General features: G+C 43.3%; 1 protein-coding gene across 6 annotated transcripts in view; it reads right to left on the reverse strand.

Moving 5' to 3' along the window:
* RGPD1 (RANBP2-like and GRIP domain containing 1) overlaps nt 1-14,658 on the reverse strand; it is a 44,144-nt gene that overhangs the window by 24,579 nt on the left and 4,907 nt on the right. For 4 of the 6 annotated variants that reach the window (XM_040646598.2, XM_040646597.2, XM_040646594.2 and 1 more), the window contains exons 6-24: nt 14,368-14,513; nt 13,675-13,867; nt 12,990-13,080; nt 12,101-12,310; nt 10,793-10,971; nt 10,528-10,703; nt 10,086-10,209; nt 9,548-9,709; nt 9,029-9,166; nt 8,796-8,942; nt 8,114-8,293; nt 7,947-8,030; nt 7,315-7,453; nt 7,047-7,144; nt 6,100-6,532; nt 5,007-5,090; nt 3,711-4,154; nt 1,591-1,674; nt 295-738 (exon numbers count right to left, since the gene is read on the reverse strand). In XM_040646598.2, the coding sequence (XP_040502532.1) occupies nt 295-738; nt 1,591-1,674; nt 3,711-4,154; nt 5,007-5,090; nt 6,100-6,532; nt 7,047-7,144; nt 7,315-7,453; nt 7,947-8,030; nt 8,114-8,293; nt 8,796-8,942; nt 9,029-9,166; nt 9,548-9,709; nt 10,086-10,209; nt 10,528-10,703; nt 10,793-10,971; nt 12,101-12,310; nt 12,990-13,080; nt 13,675-13,867; nt 14,368-14,513 (3,556 nt within the window). The remainder of the gene's footprint in view (nt 1-294; nt 739-1,590; nt 1,675-3,710; nt 4,155-5,006; nt 5,091-6,099; nt 6,533-7,046; nt 7,145-7,314; nt 7,454-7,946; nt 8,031-8,113; nt 8,294-8,795; nt 8,943-9,028; nt 9,167-9,547; nt 9,710-10,085; nt 10,210-10,527; nt 10,704-10,792; nt 10,972-12,100; nt 12,311-12,989; nt 13,081-13,674; nt 13,868-14,367; nt 14,514-14,658) is intronic. The other 2 variants (XM_040646596.2, XM_040646595.2) reach the window with 2 other exon arrangements.

Genomic DNA, 14,658 nt, shown 5'->3' on the forward strand with positions numbered 1-14,658 from the left:
ATTTTCAACAACGCCTCACCCAGATTCCAAAATCCTACCGGCAATTCTCCTCCTCACTACACAGCAACACTGGATCCTGCATAAGGCACGTCCGTCTGTATTCTTACGTGCAAATACCACCCACTTCAGATTCACCCCACTTGAAAGTCTACAACGTGAAGATTCACACGCGTGCATCACAACTGCAAGAAACTCCATCTTATTAAGACAGAAGTAATACAACGACTGGCATTGGTAAACGACTGACCAACGAGTTGCACGCTTGAATCAACTGCTAGTTCAATTAACACTCACCCTTTTCCAGAATTTTAAAGGAGAAGTTGGAGGGCCCATCTTGTGCTGCAGGAGCCAGCTGGGATGCCTTGCCCTCCAAAGGCTTCTGAGGCGCACCGCAGCTTTTGGGTGGTTCAGCTGCTCCTGGCTTTTCCTGCTCTGCTTTCTGGGATGCTGCGCTTTTTCTTGGGGGATGAACGCCAAATCCAAAGAGGGAACTGGGGGCGGAAGTATTTCCAAACGGGAAGGTCTTCTCACTGCTGAAAACGCTCTTGACGGATTCAGCCTGGAATACAAACTTTGCGGGGGAAACCACTGGTTTTTGCGGCGTTTCAGAGGTGCTCCAGAGCTCCGAAGCTTCTGCAGCAGCATCAGAAGCAGCGTCACCAAGGCTGAGGTCTGCTGCCACCCTGCCAGTTCCTTCCAGTCCAGCTACAGCGTCCTTGCCACAAGGAGATGCTCTGGCTGTATTCGTACGAGAAACACGAGGCGTTATCAAGGTGCCTGTCTCATGGGCTTGCTTTGCTTCATCACAGGTTTGCTTAAACGAGCCCGCAACATCCTGCCGTTTGAACCGCACAGCTAGCAGCTCTACTTTCCTTCCCCTGTCCCCAAAATTGCATGCGGTCCACACCCATGCTCTGTCAGATCCTTTCACGGGCCGCATATTCCTATCTGCTGCTGTTCTGTGGTTGGCACGGAGTTTTACTACCTGTCTACCAGTCTTGCAGCTGCCACTACAGCTACTCGCTTCCTCTGACACTTACTTCCACTGCTGGTAGCTCAGCACGTGCCACCTTTTCTTAGTACACAAAAACTCACATCCTAAGAAAGAAAACCTCATTTATAGACCTATCCAGATTCAGTTATCAAACGCTGATACTCGAGGCGCAGCCAAAGTAACCGTAAGCAAGCACGTTCACTCTTCCGCACTTGTGCCTTTAACTATCAAAACCCCGGAGCTGTATTTTTCAAACAGTGTACTTTTCTAAAAAAATACACGTACTAACTCTTCCAATTCAAGTCAACCATCTGCAGAAGCAGCAAACGTTCACAGCGGCAGACAGTTTTTCCATGCCCCAGTCTTTCAAAGCATCTTGCAAAGCTCAGCTCCACACAGTCAAAGGAGACGCAGAAGCCTGAGGGTACGAAAGCAGTTTCATGTGCTTGTCTGGAGGCTCTCTACAGTGCACATCGGTGTTTCTAGCACTATCCACCCCAGGAAATAGCAAGTTAACCTCAGAGCCTAAGCGTCCTCCAGACCGAAAGATTCATCTGCAGCATCTAAGAAAGTAGCCGTTGTGTTTTCAGACATACCTTGCCACACCTCCCTTCCTTCTTCCTCATTGCTGGGAGACAGTCTTCCGCTACGTTTCTTAACTGCTGTTTCAGAGTCTTCACCTTAAACACAGGAAACAAGCGTGAGTTCTCAGGTATCTCCCAGGGACAGACAAGGCTAAATTGGTTACGCCCTTCAGACTCACAAGCCTGCTCAAGCACACAAGGCTTGTGCACATCACAAATTTAAAGCTCAGTTTTCTTTCTACGAGAAATTCTTTGCCAGCTCGATGGCACAATGCAGTCCAAGTGGAACCCAAAGCTTCAGGCAGGAAGCAGAGTACTACTGGCTTCCCGAGGAACGCTCATTTTCCTGCTCCCACTACTTCCTTCCAGGAGCGTAAAAGCAACGGGAGCAGTACTAGAGAAAAAGCAGTATTCCAAAGCTCTAAGCACCAGTTCAATTTGAACACTGCTTCTCAATATTCCCTTCCCTGCCTTTCTGTCCCAGTTGATTGACTCCCTTCAGTTAGAAGTTAACTGCTTCAGCCTCCTCAACAGCAGTCCTACAAAGTAACCCTGTGGGGTCATTTTAGATCTCAACAGCTCTTCTGAGCCTACATCCAAAGCGGATGTACAATAAGCTTCCTGAACAACAAATCTGAATGCTGAGGATGGAAAGCTAGACTTACGCACACACACATAAAATAACTAACTCCAGCTGCTTTCAGAGTTGGTGGCATCTCGTACCACGCTACAAAGGTGGGCAGGTGTCCTGCCTGCAAGGAGGTGCTGTATTCGCTTGGATCAGCTAAGCAGTCAAGCAAGTTCACATCCCGTTCACCACAGAGGTTCAAGTAACCTTAACGCAAAGGAGCTGAACAGGAGAAACACGTGAGAAACGCACTAAGCCTGTTCAGATCAACCCACAGGTAAAGCTCTCCACAAATCCACCAAAAGCTGACTAAGATCACAGCGGCCCCAAAATCTACTCAAAGAAGCGGCCAAAACAGCAACACTAAGGATTACAACCTGTCTTTACCCTCAGAATACCAAGGCTGAGCAAGACGTTTGCTAGATCACTTACATCAGCTCTCATTCAGCCTCCCCACAAGAAAGGTTGATTTTTCTTACTTAGAAAAGCTGCAAGCAGCTTGAATTTGTCTTCACAGCTTGCCACAAAAGCAGTGCCATGGGTGTACGCAGTGTGTTAAAAGGCTGCTGGTTTTGTCAGAAAGAGAACTTCCTACTCCAGGGAAAGAAAAACCCATCAAAACATTCTCAGTATACAAAAGGAACAAAAGAAAGAGCAACACCAGGCACGGCAGTTGGAACGTTTCCCTCTTTGTTTCTTTTATTTCTCACTCGTATTTCAGCTTGGACAGAAAGACCACAGATAGACTGAAGATCTAGTCGAGCCCATTCTTATTCCTGCAGTGGTAAGAAGCAGTGCGTGAAGTCCTCTATCAGCACAATGCCAGCAAACCCCTGTCTTTGCACTAAGATCCCTCAGCCCATTACAGGGAACACAGTGCAGCCACTGCTTCTGCAAGCTCATCTTTGAGCTGGTATCAGAGCCTGTCTAACCGAGGATGTAATCACAGGACCTCTTTTTTAAGAGCTAAGAAAAAGACAACTGGGCTGGCTTAGGCCGTGCATCGGAAATTGCACAGACCACTCAGGGAAGACTTCAAGTAAACGCACCGAGTGTCCTTTCACAATACCCGCCCACACACTCACAGGGATCATTCCACTTCAAGCTGAAGCACAAGTGCTGCCCTCGTAGTTCACCAGTCAGAGCGAGGCCTGCGCACACACACTACCAGTTCAACTCCAAAAATGCACTTCCAGCACTTAACCCTGACATTTTCAACAACGCCTCACCCAGATTCCAAAATCCTACCGGCAATTCTCCTCCTCACTACACAGCAACACTGGATCCTGCATAAGGCACGTCCGTCTGTATTCTTACGTGCAAATACCACCCACTTCAGATTCACCCCACTTGAAAGTCTACAACGTGAAGATTCACACGCGTGCATCACAACTGCAAGAAACTCCATCTTATTAAGACAGAAGTAATACAACGACTGGCATTGGTAAACGACTGACCAACGAGTTGCACGCTTGAATCAACTGCTAGTTCAATTAACACTCACCCTTTTCCAGAATTTTAAAGGAGAAGTTGGAGGGCCCATCTTGTGCTGCAGGAGCCAGCTGGGATGCCTTGCCCTCCAAAGGCTTCTGAGGCGCACCGCAGCTTTTGGGTGGTTCAGCTGCTCCTGGCTTTTCCTGCTCTGCTTTCTGGGATGCTGCGCTTTTTCTTGGGGGATGAACGCCAAATCCAAAGAGGGAACTGGGGGCGGAAGTATTTCCAAACGGGAAGGTCTTCTCACTGCTGAAAACGCTCTTGACGGATTCAGCCTGGAATACAAACTTTGCGGGGGAAACCACTGGTTTTTGCGGCGTTTCAGAGGTGCTCCAGAGCTCCGAAGCTTCTGCAGCAGCATCAGAAGCAGCGTCACCAAGGCTGAGGTCTGCTGCCACCCTGCCAGTTCCTTCCAGTCCAGCTACAGCGTCCTTGCCACAAGGAGATGCTCTGGCTGTATTCGTACGAGAAACACGAGGCGTTATCAAGGTGCCTGTCTCATGGGCTTGCTTTGCTTCATCACAGGTTTGCTTAAACGAGCCCGCAACATCCTGCCGTTTGAACCGCACAGCTAGCAGCTCTACTTTCCTTCCCCTGTCCCCAAAATTGCATGCGGTCCACACCCATGCTCTGTCAGATCCTTTCACGGGCCGCATATTCCTATCTGCTGCTGTTCTGTGGTTGGCACGGAGTTTTACTACCTGTCTACCAGTCTTGCAGCTGCCACTACAGCTACTCGCTTCCTCTGACACTTACTTCCACTGCTGGTAGCTCAGCACGTGCCACCTTTTCTTAGTACACAAAAACTCACATCCTAAGAAAGAAAACCTCATTTATAGACCTATCCAGATTCAGTTATCAAACGCTGATACTCGAGGCGCAGCCAAAGTAACCGTAAGCAAGCACGTTCACTCTTCCGCACTTGTGCCTTTAACTATCAAAACCCCGGAGCTGTATTTTTCAAACAGTGTACTTTTCTAAAAAAATACACGTACTAACTCTTCCAATTCAAGTCAACCATCTGCAGAAGCAGCAAACGTTCACAGCGGCAGACAGTTTTTCCATGCCCCAGTCTTTCAAAGCATCTTGCAAAGCTCAGCTCCACACAGTCAAAGGAGACGCAGAAGCCTGAGGGTACGAAAGCAGTTTCATGTGCTTGTCTGGAGGCTCTCTACAGTGCACATCGGTGTTTCTAGCACTATCCACCCCAGGAAATAGCAAGTTAACCTCAGAGCCTAAGCGTCCTCCAGACCGAAAGATTCATCTGCAGCATCTAAGAAAGTAGCCGTTGTGTTTTCAGACATACCTTGCCACACCTCCCTTCCTTCTTCCTCATTGCTGGGAGACAGTCTTCCGCTACGTTTCTTAACTGCTGTTTCAGAGTCTTCACCTTAAACACAGGAAACAAGCGTGAGTTCTCAGGTATCTCCCAGGGACAGACAAGGCTAAATTGGTTACGCCCTTCAGACTCACAAGCCTGCTCAAGCACACAAGGCTTGTGCACATCACAAATTTAAAGCTCAGTTTTCTTTCTACGAGAAATTCTTTGCCAGCTCGATGGCACAATGCAGTCCAAGTGGAACCCAAAGCTTCAGGCAGGAAGCAGAGTACTACTGGCTTCCCGAGGAACGCTCATTTTCCTGCTCCCACTACTTCCTTCCAGGAGCGTAAAAGCAACGGGAGCAGTACTAGAGAAAAAGCAGTATTCCAAAGCTCTAAGCACCAGTTCAATTTGAACACTGCTTCTCAATATTCCCTTCCCTGCCTTTCTGTCCCAGTTGATTGACTCCCTTCAGTTAGAAGTTAACTGCTTCAGCCTCCTCAACAGCAGTCCTACAAAGTAACCCTGTGGGGTCATTTTAGATCTCAACAGCTCTTCTGAGCCTACATCCAAAGCGGATGTACAATAAGCTTCCTGAACAACAAATCTGAATGCTGAGGATGGAAACCTAGAGAGGATTTAATAGGTTTTCTCAGAACCTTACACACACACTGATAAAGTAACTAACTCCAGCTGCTGGAGCATGAGAAACATGAGGCGTTATCACGGTGCCTTTCTCAGGGGCTTGCTTTGCTTCATCACAAGTCTGCTTAAATGATTCTGCAACTGTAGTAAAGGCAGTGGACATAGAACTGCCTTTGCTATCAGATTCACTGGGTGCACCAAATTTCAATTTGCCTGGAGGCACCCACGCTGAAGTTACATCTTTCCTCTGTAGGCTTAGTTTCAGCAACTGCAAGATTCTGAGATGTAAATGCTCGTCTTTTCCCCTCACGTTTAATGAAAAAAAATCATTCAAGAGATACTTCTGAATAAGTCTTGCTTGGATTCTGGCAGGCAACACATTTTGTGGCAGTAGATTCACGTCTTACTAAACAGATGGTACAGTCCCACTGACCTTCCTTTGTATCAAAGATGGATCCTGATTTGTCCTGGGCAGCACTGCCACTGGCTTTCAAACTTGCAGCAGATTCAGTTACAGGGATGTCACGTGTTTCCCACATATCTGGATTTGGGCTTTGGCAGGAGACACCGTTCTTTGCAGTTGCTTTGTTCCCAACTGAACATATTTTATGCTCCCACTGATTCTTCTGCAAGGGAGACTGTTCAAACTCACCGAAGGAAGAGCTTAGTATGGCTCCCTTTCGACATGAAAATGTGGTGAAGGCAGTTGGCGTAAAACTGCCTCTGCTGTCAGATTCACTGGGTACATTGATGTCTTGAGGAAACACACCAGCTGAAGTGCTTTGTAGAGGTGGCGTGTGGATCGGTTGTTGAGAAACATATATATGTTGCTGAGGTGCAAGTCCCTTCATGCCACAGACAGGTGCCTAAAGAAAAAACACGATTACTTCATTGTGAAACAGGAGAAAAAGGCCTTAGGGCGCTAAAGCCCACGCAACGTGTACTCTTCATAACAAGGTGTAACTTAAAATTAGATTTCACCTCTCATCAGTTTAAAGTAAAAACCTATGTTCAAATCTGGAATGGTATCTGAAAACACAGACTGGAGAGAAGCCTACGATGAATTGACTCATTTCTCTTTAGTATTAAAAAAAGTCAAAACCACCAAGTCTCCATACTACCCTGGGGAAAAGAACAACACAGACACAGAGCAGAGGATGTATGTTAGCACCTTAAGAACGTGCTTTGCTGGCTTTTTCTCCCAAACCCTGTATCCCAAAGATTAGCTGATAATGGATCTTTCTGCCTGTCTCCAGCAGATTTCAAGTTTAGCAAATGCTATCTAGGGAACTGCAGTTATATCCAACTACACACAGAATCAAAACCAGTCGTTTTCAAAAAATTAGCAGGAACGGCTTGAGCGGATACATTTGTCCTCACCTTTGTTGGCGTTACATTGGTCGCGGAAGTTCTTAGAAGATGACGCGAGTTGTAAGCAGGTGACCGGCTATAGTCAACAGATGGGCCAGAGGTAGCAACTGAAAAGGAACACCCAGGAAAGAGTTTATATCCAATTGTTGTTACTGACTTGAATGAACTTTCCCCAGGAACCAGTTTCACTCATTCATCTCAGAACACTGCCAAAAGGATTTAACAAGTCTTACTCCGTTTAGCTAAGTGTTTAATTAAAAATTCAACACCGACTTACCTGTTACAGGAACTTCATGAAGGTTTTGTGCTCTCTCATAACCAGCAGACACAGTATCTGTTCCATAGCTTTCACCAGGCCACCCGTGAGATGATATACTTACACCGGATCTATTACGTTTCATTTCTTGTATTTCGTTCTATTAAAGAGAGTGTTTCAATTAAGAGAATATAAAGGTATTACACAGATATTTGAAGAAAACCTAAGGAACGACCCACACTCCTTTGCTATTTAAAAGTGCATTCAAGGACTGAGGGGAAAAAAAAAAAAGTCAACGGCTGCAATAATCCATGATCTGCCCACGCTGTACAAAACTGAGACTGAGCCGTGAAGCTAGAAAGAAAAAACCCAGAAGCAAGAGGACAATAGCTAAGCTGAAGAAAGCAGAACTTCCTGCACACACACTCCTTAGGATTACCTCCTATAACTGAGTACCAAATCAGAGTTTGTAGGCAACAAAGTTTTACGCTTGCACTCCATTTAAGCAGATGTTTATAGCATTTATCTTCACTGAGTTAAGTGGTAGTCTAGTAAGTGAAGCTTAGTTCAACGCTAGGGTCACAAAGCACTTACCACCAGAACAAAAAGATCAAGTGTTCTGCATCAAATATATAGCGACAAAAGTTGTTTACCTTCAAAGCTTCCACTTGCTGACTCAGCATTTGAAGTAAGGACTTCTGATCTTCCGCCCACTGAGGAAGAGTTTTAGGAGAAAACTGGGAAGAAAAAAAAAGCTCACTGACCTTCCAGTTTTTATACAAACGTAACACTTCCCTAGAAGAGTAACCAGCTCATATACCTTGTAGTTATTAGCTGGTGAGAAAGATAACCTCTTCGGTGATGGAGTTGAATATTTTACTTCCAGACCTGCAGCCTGTGAGATATTTCCGGAGGCAAGACTTTCCTCTTCCTCATTCTCTCCAAGCTCTTGGATCACTGCATTCAGCATTTCCGTTACCGTTTTAACAGATACCGGCAGCTAGAAATTTATTTGAAACGCAAAGCATGAATGCAATTCTTCCTCAGACCAACAGACTGTGTTCTGATCTACGGCTGAACAGTTCACAAGGCTTTCTTTACAGAAATTCTAGGTGGGTTTTTTTTGTTGTTGTTGTATTCCCCCCAGGAAAGCCTTACATCTGTTAAAATTAACGTAGGAGGACAATTCACGCAAGCATCAATTCTATTTGCAAACTATCAACCTCACTAAGAAGACAGAGAGCAAAAGCCATTTGTTTACACAAAAGCTGTCATCTACAGAGAGTCAAAAACATTTCATAATCCGGTACCTTCACAGCAGCTTCCCCGGACCTATCAGCCCACTGGAGTAAAGCAAGTTATTTGGTTGAGGGAACAAGTTTAACTTGCCACAAAGCAAAGTCCGTTTTAAAGTCTGATTTGAAAGCAAATTGTTTCCTTCTGCAACAGTAAGCTAAACCACTCCACCTCTCCAAACAAGCTGTTAAGCAGGAATTACTTACTTTGTTGGCTACTGAAGGATCACAGGAGCTTTCATCAATGACCTTCATCAAGTAATGCTTTCTTTTAAGAAGATAGGTTTTGTGCTCTTCTCGTTGTTCCGGCAACATAGCATCATTCTCAATCTCCTTTGCCTTTCGTTGGCACAGCTAAGCAACAGTATATTGATAATAAGAATCGGTCGGAATGCAAGTAAGAGAAAAGCATTCTGAGTTAATGCAATCTATAAACTTACAATGGCAAGATTCCAGTACGAAACCACGTTCTTAATAGCTTCAAATGCTAATAAAGCATCATCGGTTTTGCCCTCAACCGCATCCAACGTTGCAAATGCTATGTGCGCCTCTTCTTCATAGGCTGCAACCTGAAAGACCTACAACCAGAGCAAAAGACAAGTCACACATCACACACATGTGGATACTTGGAACAGGCAGTGACTGTAAACATCACAGAGGAGGAGGTTAATACCCCTAGCTTTCCTGTGTTACAGGAAAACAGCTTTTCAAGAAAGCTGGTACTAAGGGAGTTCAGTGTCTTCCAATCAGAGTTTTAAAACTAAGAAAAGTTCAATAGAAAGATACTACCAAAGCGCAGCATTAGCAGTCTTATAGCAATAACACCTTTCAGTTGTACAGTGACAAAAAGAAAAACATCAACACACAAAACCAACCAAACAAAAGAAACCAACCAATTCGTATGTAAGCTTGTGACACACAACCCCTCTTACTCTGATCTTTGAATAATCGATCTGTACCTGAATGTCCACACTACGGAAATGTTTGAAGAGAGGATCAGTAGGTTCAGGAATACTTTTGTGCTTTTTGATAGTTTTCAAACTAAGCAAAGTCTTCTTCCAGTAGTAGACACTTCTTCCAATGTATTGTTTCTGGTCACAGAAGGAATTAAGGCTAATGCCCTGTTGGAGAAGAGACATCGAAACCATCTCAGAAAATTCAAATAAAATGTTATCCAAGCTTTTTCTTCTCTGATACAGTCGCTTTCTTGAGAAGTTTCAAGAATTTTTCTCTGACGCTTGTGATGGATCTCAGGAGGTCTCTCCATAGAGTCACAGAAAGTAACACACAGGTAGAAAACAACATTACTTTTACCCGTGCTGTTAAGAGAGTAGGAAGGGAGGGAGAACTTGTCAGGGAAGTTAGTTGCTCTAGTCATCCTGTCAAAATTAGCAGCAGGTCTCAATACTACATTCTCCTCTGATTTTATTTAGTCCCTTAAGTTTGCAAAATTAGAGAAGAACAGACGGTACTTACTTACAAACCATCTTAACTTACTGTTTTTTGCAGGCTTCTTGCCCAGTGCATAATTAAGGCAGGCTGAAGGCCGTGTTTCTCCAGGGCTCGCAGAGTACTTAATCCATGCTGAACAAGAAGCCGCAGTTTTGTTACTGAGTCCGGTCTGAATATCAGAAGAAATATTCCTCAATTAGCATACCTTCTTTTTCACCACCTTTTTCCACAATGTTCACATGTCATTTATTTGATGAATAGAACAAGCAGTTTTACTCCTAAGCTAGCTCTTCTTTAGAAATACAATATCAGAGAAGTAAAGCCCGGTTTTAGAAAGTTCTTCAGCATCTCACACCCCCACAGCAACAAACCCTTAATGTTCCAAGTACGTCAAGCAAAAGGAACTGGCTTTACACAACCTAGGGGAATCAATTCAGCAGCCATCTAGAAGTTTGGTTCAAATATTTCCAAACTGAAGAAGCCTTACATTGTTTTTTTCTGCATAAGCGTACAAACAGCATCCCACCAGGATCTTTGCTTCTCAGTACAGTACTGTTTGCACAGCAGCAATGGTAAGAAAGGAGGCTGATGCGTGCCACAGCGAGTATTCAGCTTCTCCTGCAATTCTAAGTTGCCAGTGAACACCATCCCAAGTAAAAAAACCTGGTTTTGTAAAGATAAATAAACAGAAGGTGTTAGGTACCAAAAAAACTGCATTTAAATGCATTCACAAACTTGGAAAGTTTACTTACCTCAAGGTCCAACAAGCAAATGGAGTCGGGAGCATCTGTTTCAAGTTTTGATGTCTCTTGGGGCAGGTGGAAAAGTCGCTCTAATAATTTACGCAGTGGGAATAACACTGACATAGAATTCCACTGCAAGCCAAGCCATACAAGGTGCTGGAGACTTCCACTGTGCATTCGAACAGCACCTATGCAAAAACAAAGGTTGTAAGACGCTAGGATCCGCATCCTAGTTAGGAAGACCTGTATTTGATCAAAGCTGGCTTTCAGGACAAGAGAAGTAAGGAGCTCTGAATATTTCTCCCATCAAAGGACTTCCCCAGCAACCTCTTCCCACCTGTTTGCCTCCGTCTAACAAGCTGGAACCAAGAGTAAGATGTAGCATTCTTCAGGTCTTTTCTGCACCTGTTTATATTATACAAATAACTTCTGAAGAAGCAAAATCTATTTCATGTAAGTGCAACAACCAAAGTATATTAATATTTTCCCTTTTTTATCCAAGCAAAAAAATGCAGATAACATCATACTACTCTAACAGGGAAAATCTTCAGCCTATGAGCAATAAGCACAAACCAGTTTTTATATTTTGTATGATGTATTTTAAAACACTATGAACAAAATTCTACAGAGAGGCTCTCTGAAACTTTATTTTATATGTAAAATTTTTATTTTATATATTTTATTTTATACACACACACACACATATAAACTTGCATTTTACATATAAAATACAGTTATATTTAAAAAGAGAAAGGGCCGTAAGCCTTATTGCTTTGCACCGATTGGCTGTTTTAGATTGAATAGTCTACATGTTTTTGACTACTAGCAGCTAAGCAGAAGACTACTAGTATTCTACTCTTGTTACACTCACACTCAAAGCCAGCCTTCATCATCAAGTTAAGCTTAAAAACGGAAAGATATCATGAGTTCACAACTCATCCTGGAATTGTTTCGTTTTTTAATGCCTGTAACCTGTACTCACAGATTACACATAAATAAGTACGTGCCTTCCTATTAGCACTTACTAGCATACAAACACAAACAGCTAAAAAGGCAGCTTCAACTGGAAATGAATCGGAACAGACCAGAAGACAACAGCGTGGAAGCAGGAAGCATGCGAGAAATCCTTCAGAACCTGGCATGATGATACTGCCTCTCAGCTACCGTTCAAAGTGAAACTTCTTGCTAATCACTCTCTGATTAGGGCAACGATGAGCAGCTATTACAGACACTTGTCTTTTGTTGCAAATGAAGCATACGTACAAGAACCTCTAATACAGAGTCACGGTCACGTTGAGTTTAAGCAACATCTCTTACCAATATCATATTCACTCAGTTCCTCTTGCACTGGTGCCTGTGTACTGACATCTCCTATATCATCTGTGCCGAGGAAAGATCTCTCTTTAGAAGCTCCACTCCCAAAGAGGCTTTCAAACAGTGTAAATAAACCCCTTTTGTTGGCAAAATTTTCCACAATCTTCTTCAAGAAGTCCTCCTTGCTGTGGCTTAAGTTCAGCAACATATGACCTAGAAAAATGGAATGTCACATAAGGACACTCAACTTAATCAAGGACAACAAAATTCAATGCAGTGGGTTGTTCTTGCTACTTTAGGCTGGGAATCAAGATTTCCCCTTATGATATTTACAAATTTTTAAGCTGCACTCTCCCTATAATTAAGTCAGTGTTTTAGCATATGGGCTGACAGTAGTCCCAAGGCATTTTTAAATCCAGTTCTCCAGGATTACTATGTATTTTTACTAGAAGGGCACTGCAATTGTCTTCAATTATCAGTAGCTGTCAGTCTCATCTACTCAGGATGAATGTTTCTTTGTTTTCACCTACAGCCCATAGGATAGTGAAGACTGAAAAAGACTGCCTCAGTTTTACAAAAAAAAAAAAAAAAGGCAGCAAACCTGTTGGAACAAAGAAGAGAACAAAAACGACAGGAAAAGAGCAGTATTTTCTTTTACGCTTGGGACTAGCAATGCTTACAAATAGGATGTTAGTAGGCAGAAACCAGCAGACTAGGAGACACTAAAAGTTAAATTCTATCTTAATGTCCTGGAAAGAAAAAGAAAACGCCCATTACATGTCAGGGTCAAACTGCTGTTTTGCATTTCATATGCAGCCAAAATACAGAAAAGACTGCTCAGGTAAGATTAAAACGGAACGACGGAACATTCCTAACTATTGGTTTTTATTACCAGACTGGCTTTTTCGGTCACAGGCCAACATTTCCAGCAGATCTTGTCCAGTACCATCTCCTTTTACTGGTTTTGACTTTGGTTTAGGAATCTGGGGAAGAAAGAAAAGAATCGTTACAGCTTCTTCACAACAAAAAGCAAATCAATTAAGTTAGTCTGTAAAGTTTGGAAACAAGCTTGCTTCTTTCCTGAAAGGGACACGAGGTGAGTAATTGAACAATTGCAAATAGCTTTAAGATAACACGAGATAAAGTGATGTTTTCAAGGCAAGCAGTTGTGCAAAAAGGAAAACGTGACTTTCTTTCATAAAGCAAAGAATTAAGCTTGAGCAAGCTCTGCTGTTTCTGCAATAAGTATGTGAGAGCTACTCAGGTCATTCCCCTCCCTCCCATACCAATCACCTTAATATTAGTTATTTTAGCTGCATTGCAGGAAAGGAAATAGCCTTTAGGAAATCCACTCGTTAGCCTTTAAGAGTCATTTTACTTCTGACAAGTGAAACACAGTTGATGATATATTTTCTTCACACCAGTTGAAATCTCTTGAATAGAGAAAGAGTAAGGTTTGGTGAGGAGACAGCCATAGAAACAGTAGTTCATTTCTGGAGAACAGGCGTTCAGTGCGTGTACAGTGAGAGTGTTCAAGAACTGCAACAACTACAGGCACAAACTCAACAGTGACTTACATGGAAACTTTTCAAATAACACAAGGCTGCAAGTTCACATGCATCTCTCCATTGTGCCTCACTGTTCTGGGCCATTTTCAGCAGGAAAGTGCCAGCATGCATGTAGAAGTGTCCTTTCATTTCAAGGAAGGCACGAGACAGCTCGTCAGGTCCATTCACACACAGTTTCACAGAGTGAAGCACACGATCAAAACTAGAATGTAGAAAAGATTAGTTTTCAACAAAGTCCTGGTAAAAGCTATCACGTGCTTCAAGGTCAACGTTATTTAGCTGTGAATGAAGTAACTTCGTCATTCAACTGCTACTGCCATCTCTGTTGCTTAAACCTGAGTTGCACAAGAGAGCAGCCTCGAGCTCCCAGAGCTCTGAACTCTGTTTACTGAAGTGAAATCAACAGAACTCAGTATGAAAGAGAAAGCAATGGAAATAAAGGAACACAGATCTTCAATTACATGGCTACAAACATTGTTTTGTACTACTCCAGCAGTGGCACAGGCAACATACCTTGAAGTCAGCTGGATTAGCCGGTCCTATCAGTCTTCCCCCAAGGAGAATGCAGGTGGCTTCCTATCACCTATTTATACTAGACGCCTAAAATTCTTAGTTATTTCAGTATGTGTTGTATTAACTTGATAAAGCCATCTTTTTTCTTTTTCCTTTTTTTTTTTTTAAACAGAAAAGGAAAAACAATACCTTTCAAGTGCCCCTCTGCTTTCTTGAACATCTCTAGAAGCAAGTGTCATTTTAACCAAGCTAGAATAGGCCAGCAGATGATCTTTCTTGATAGCTCTCCAATTATTTCTATCAGACTCCAAGTCTCGTACTGATTCGAGATACTCCTGAAGAATAAAGTTCATCAGAGAATAAGGAACCACCATCCTTCTACGAAGGCAGCAGCTTCTCCAGAACATGCTGCTACATAATCCAGTTTCCCAGGTGAGATATTAACACACTCTTCAGCAGCAAAGTTCCAGGAACTGTTCG

The sequence above is a fragment of the Gallus gallus genome, chromosome 12, assembly GCF_016699485.2.
Source record: "Gallus gallus isolate bGalGal1 chromosome 12, bGalGal1.mat.broiler.GRCg7b, whole genome shotgun sequence".
Taxonomy (NCBI): domain Eukaryota; kingdom Metazoa; phylum Chordata; class Aves; order Galliformes; family Phasianidae; genus Gallus; species Gallus gallus.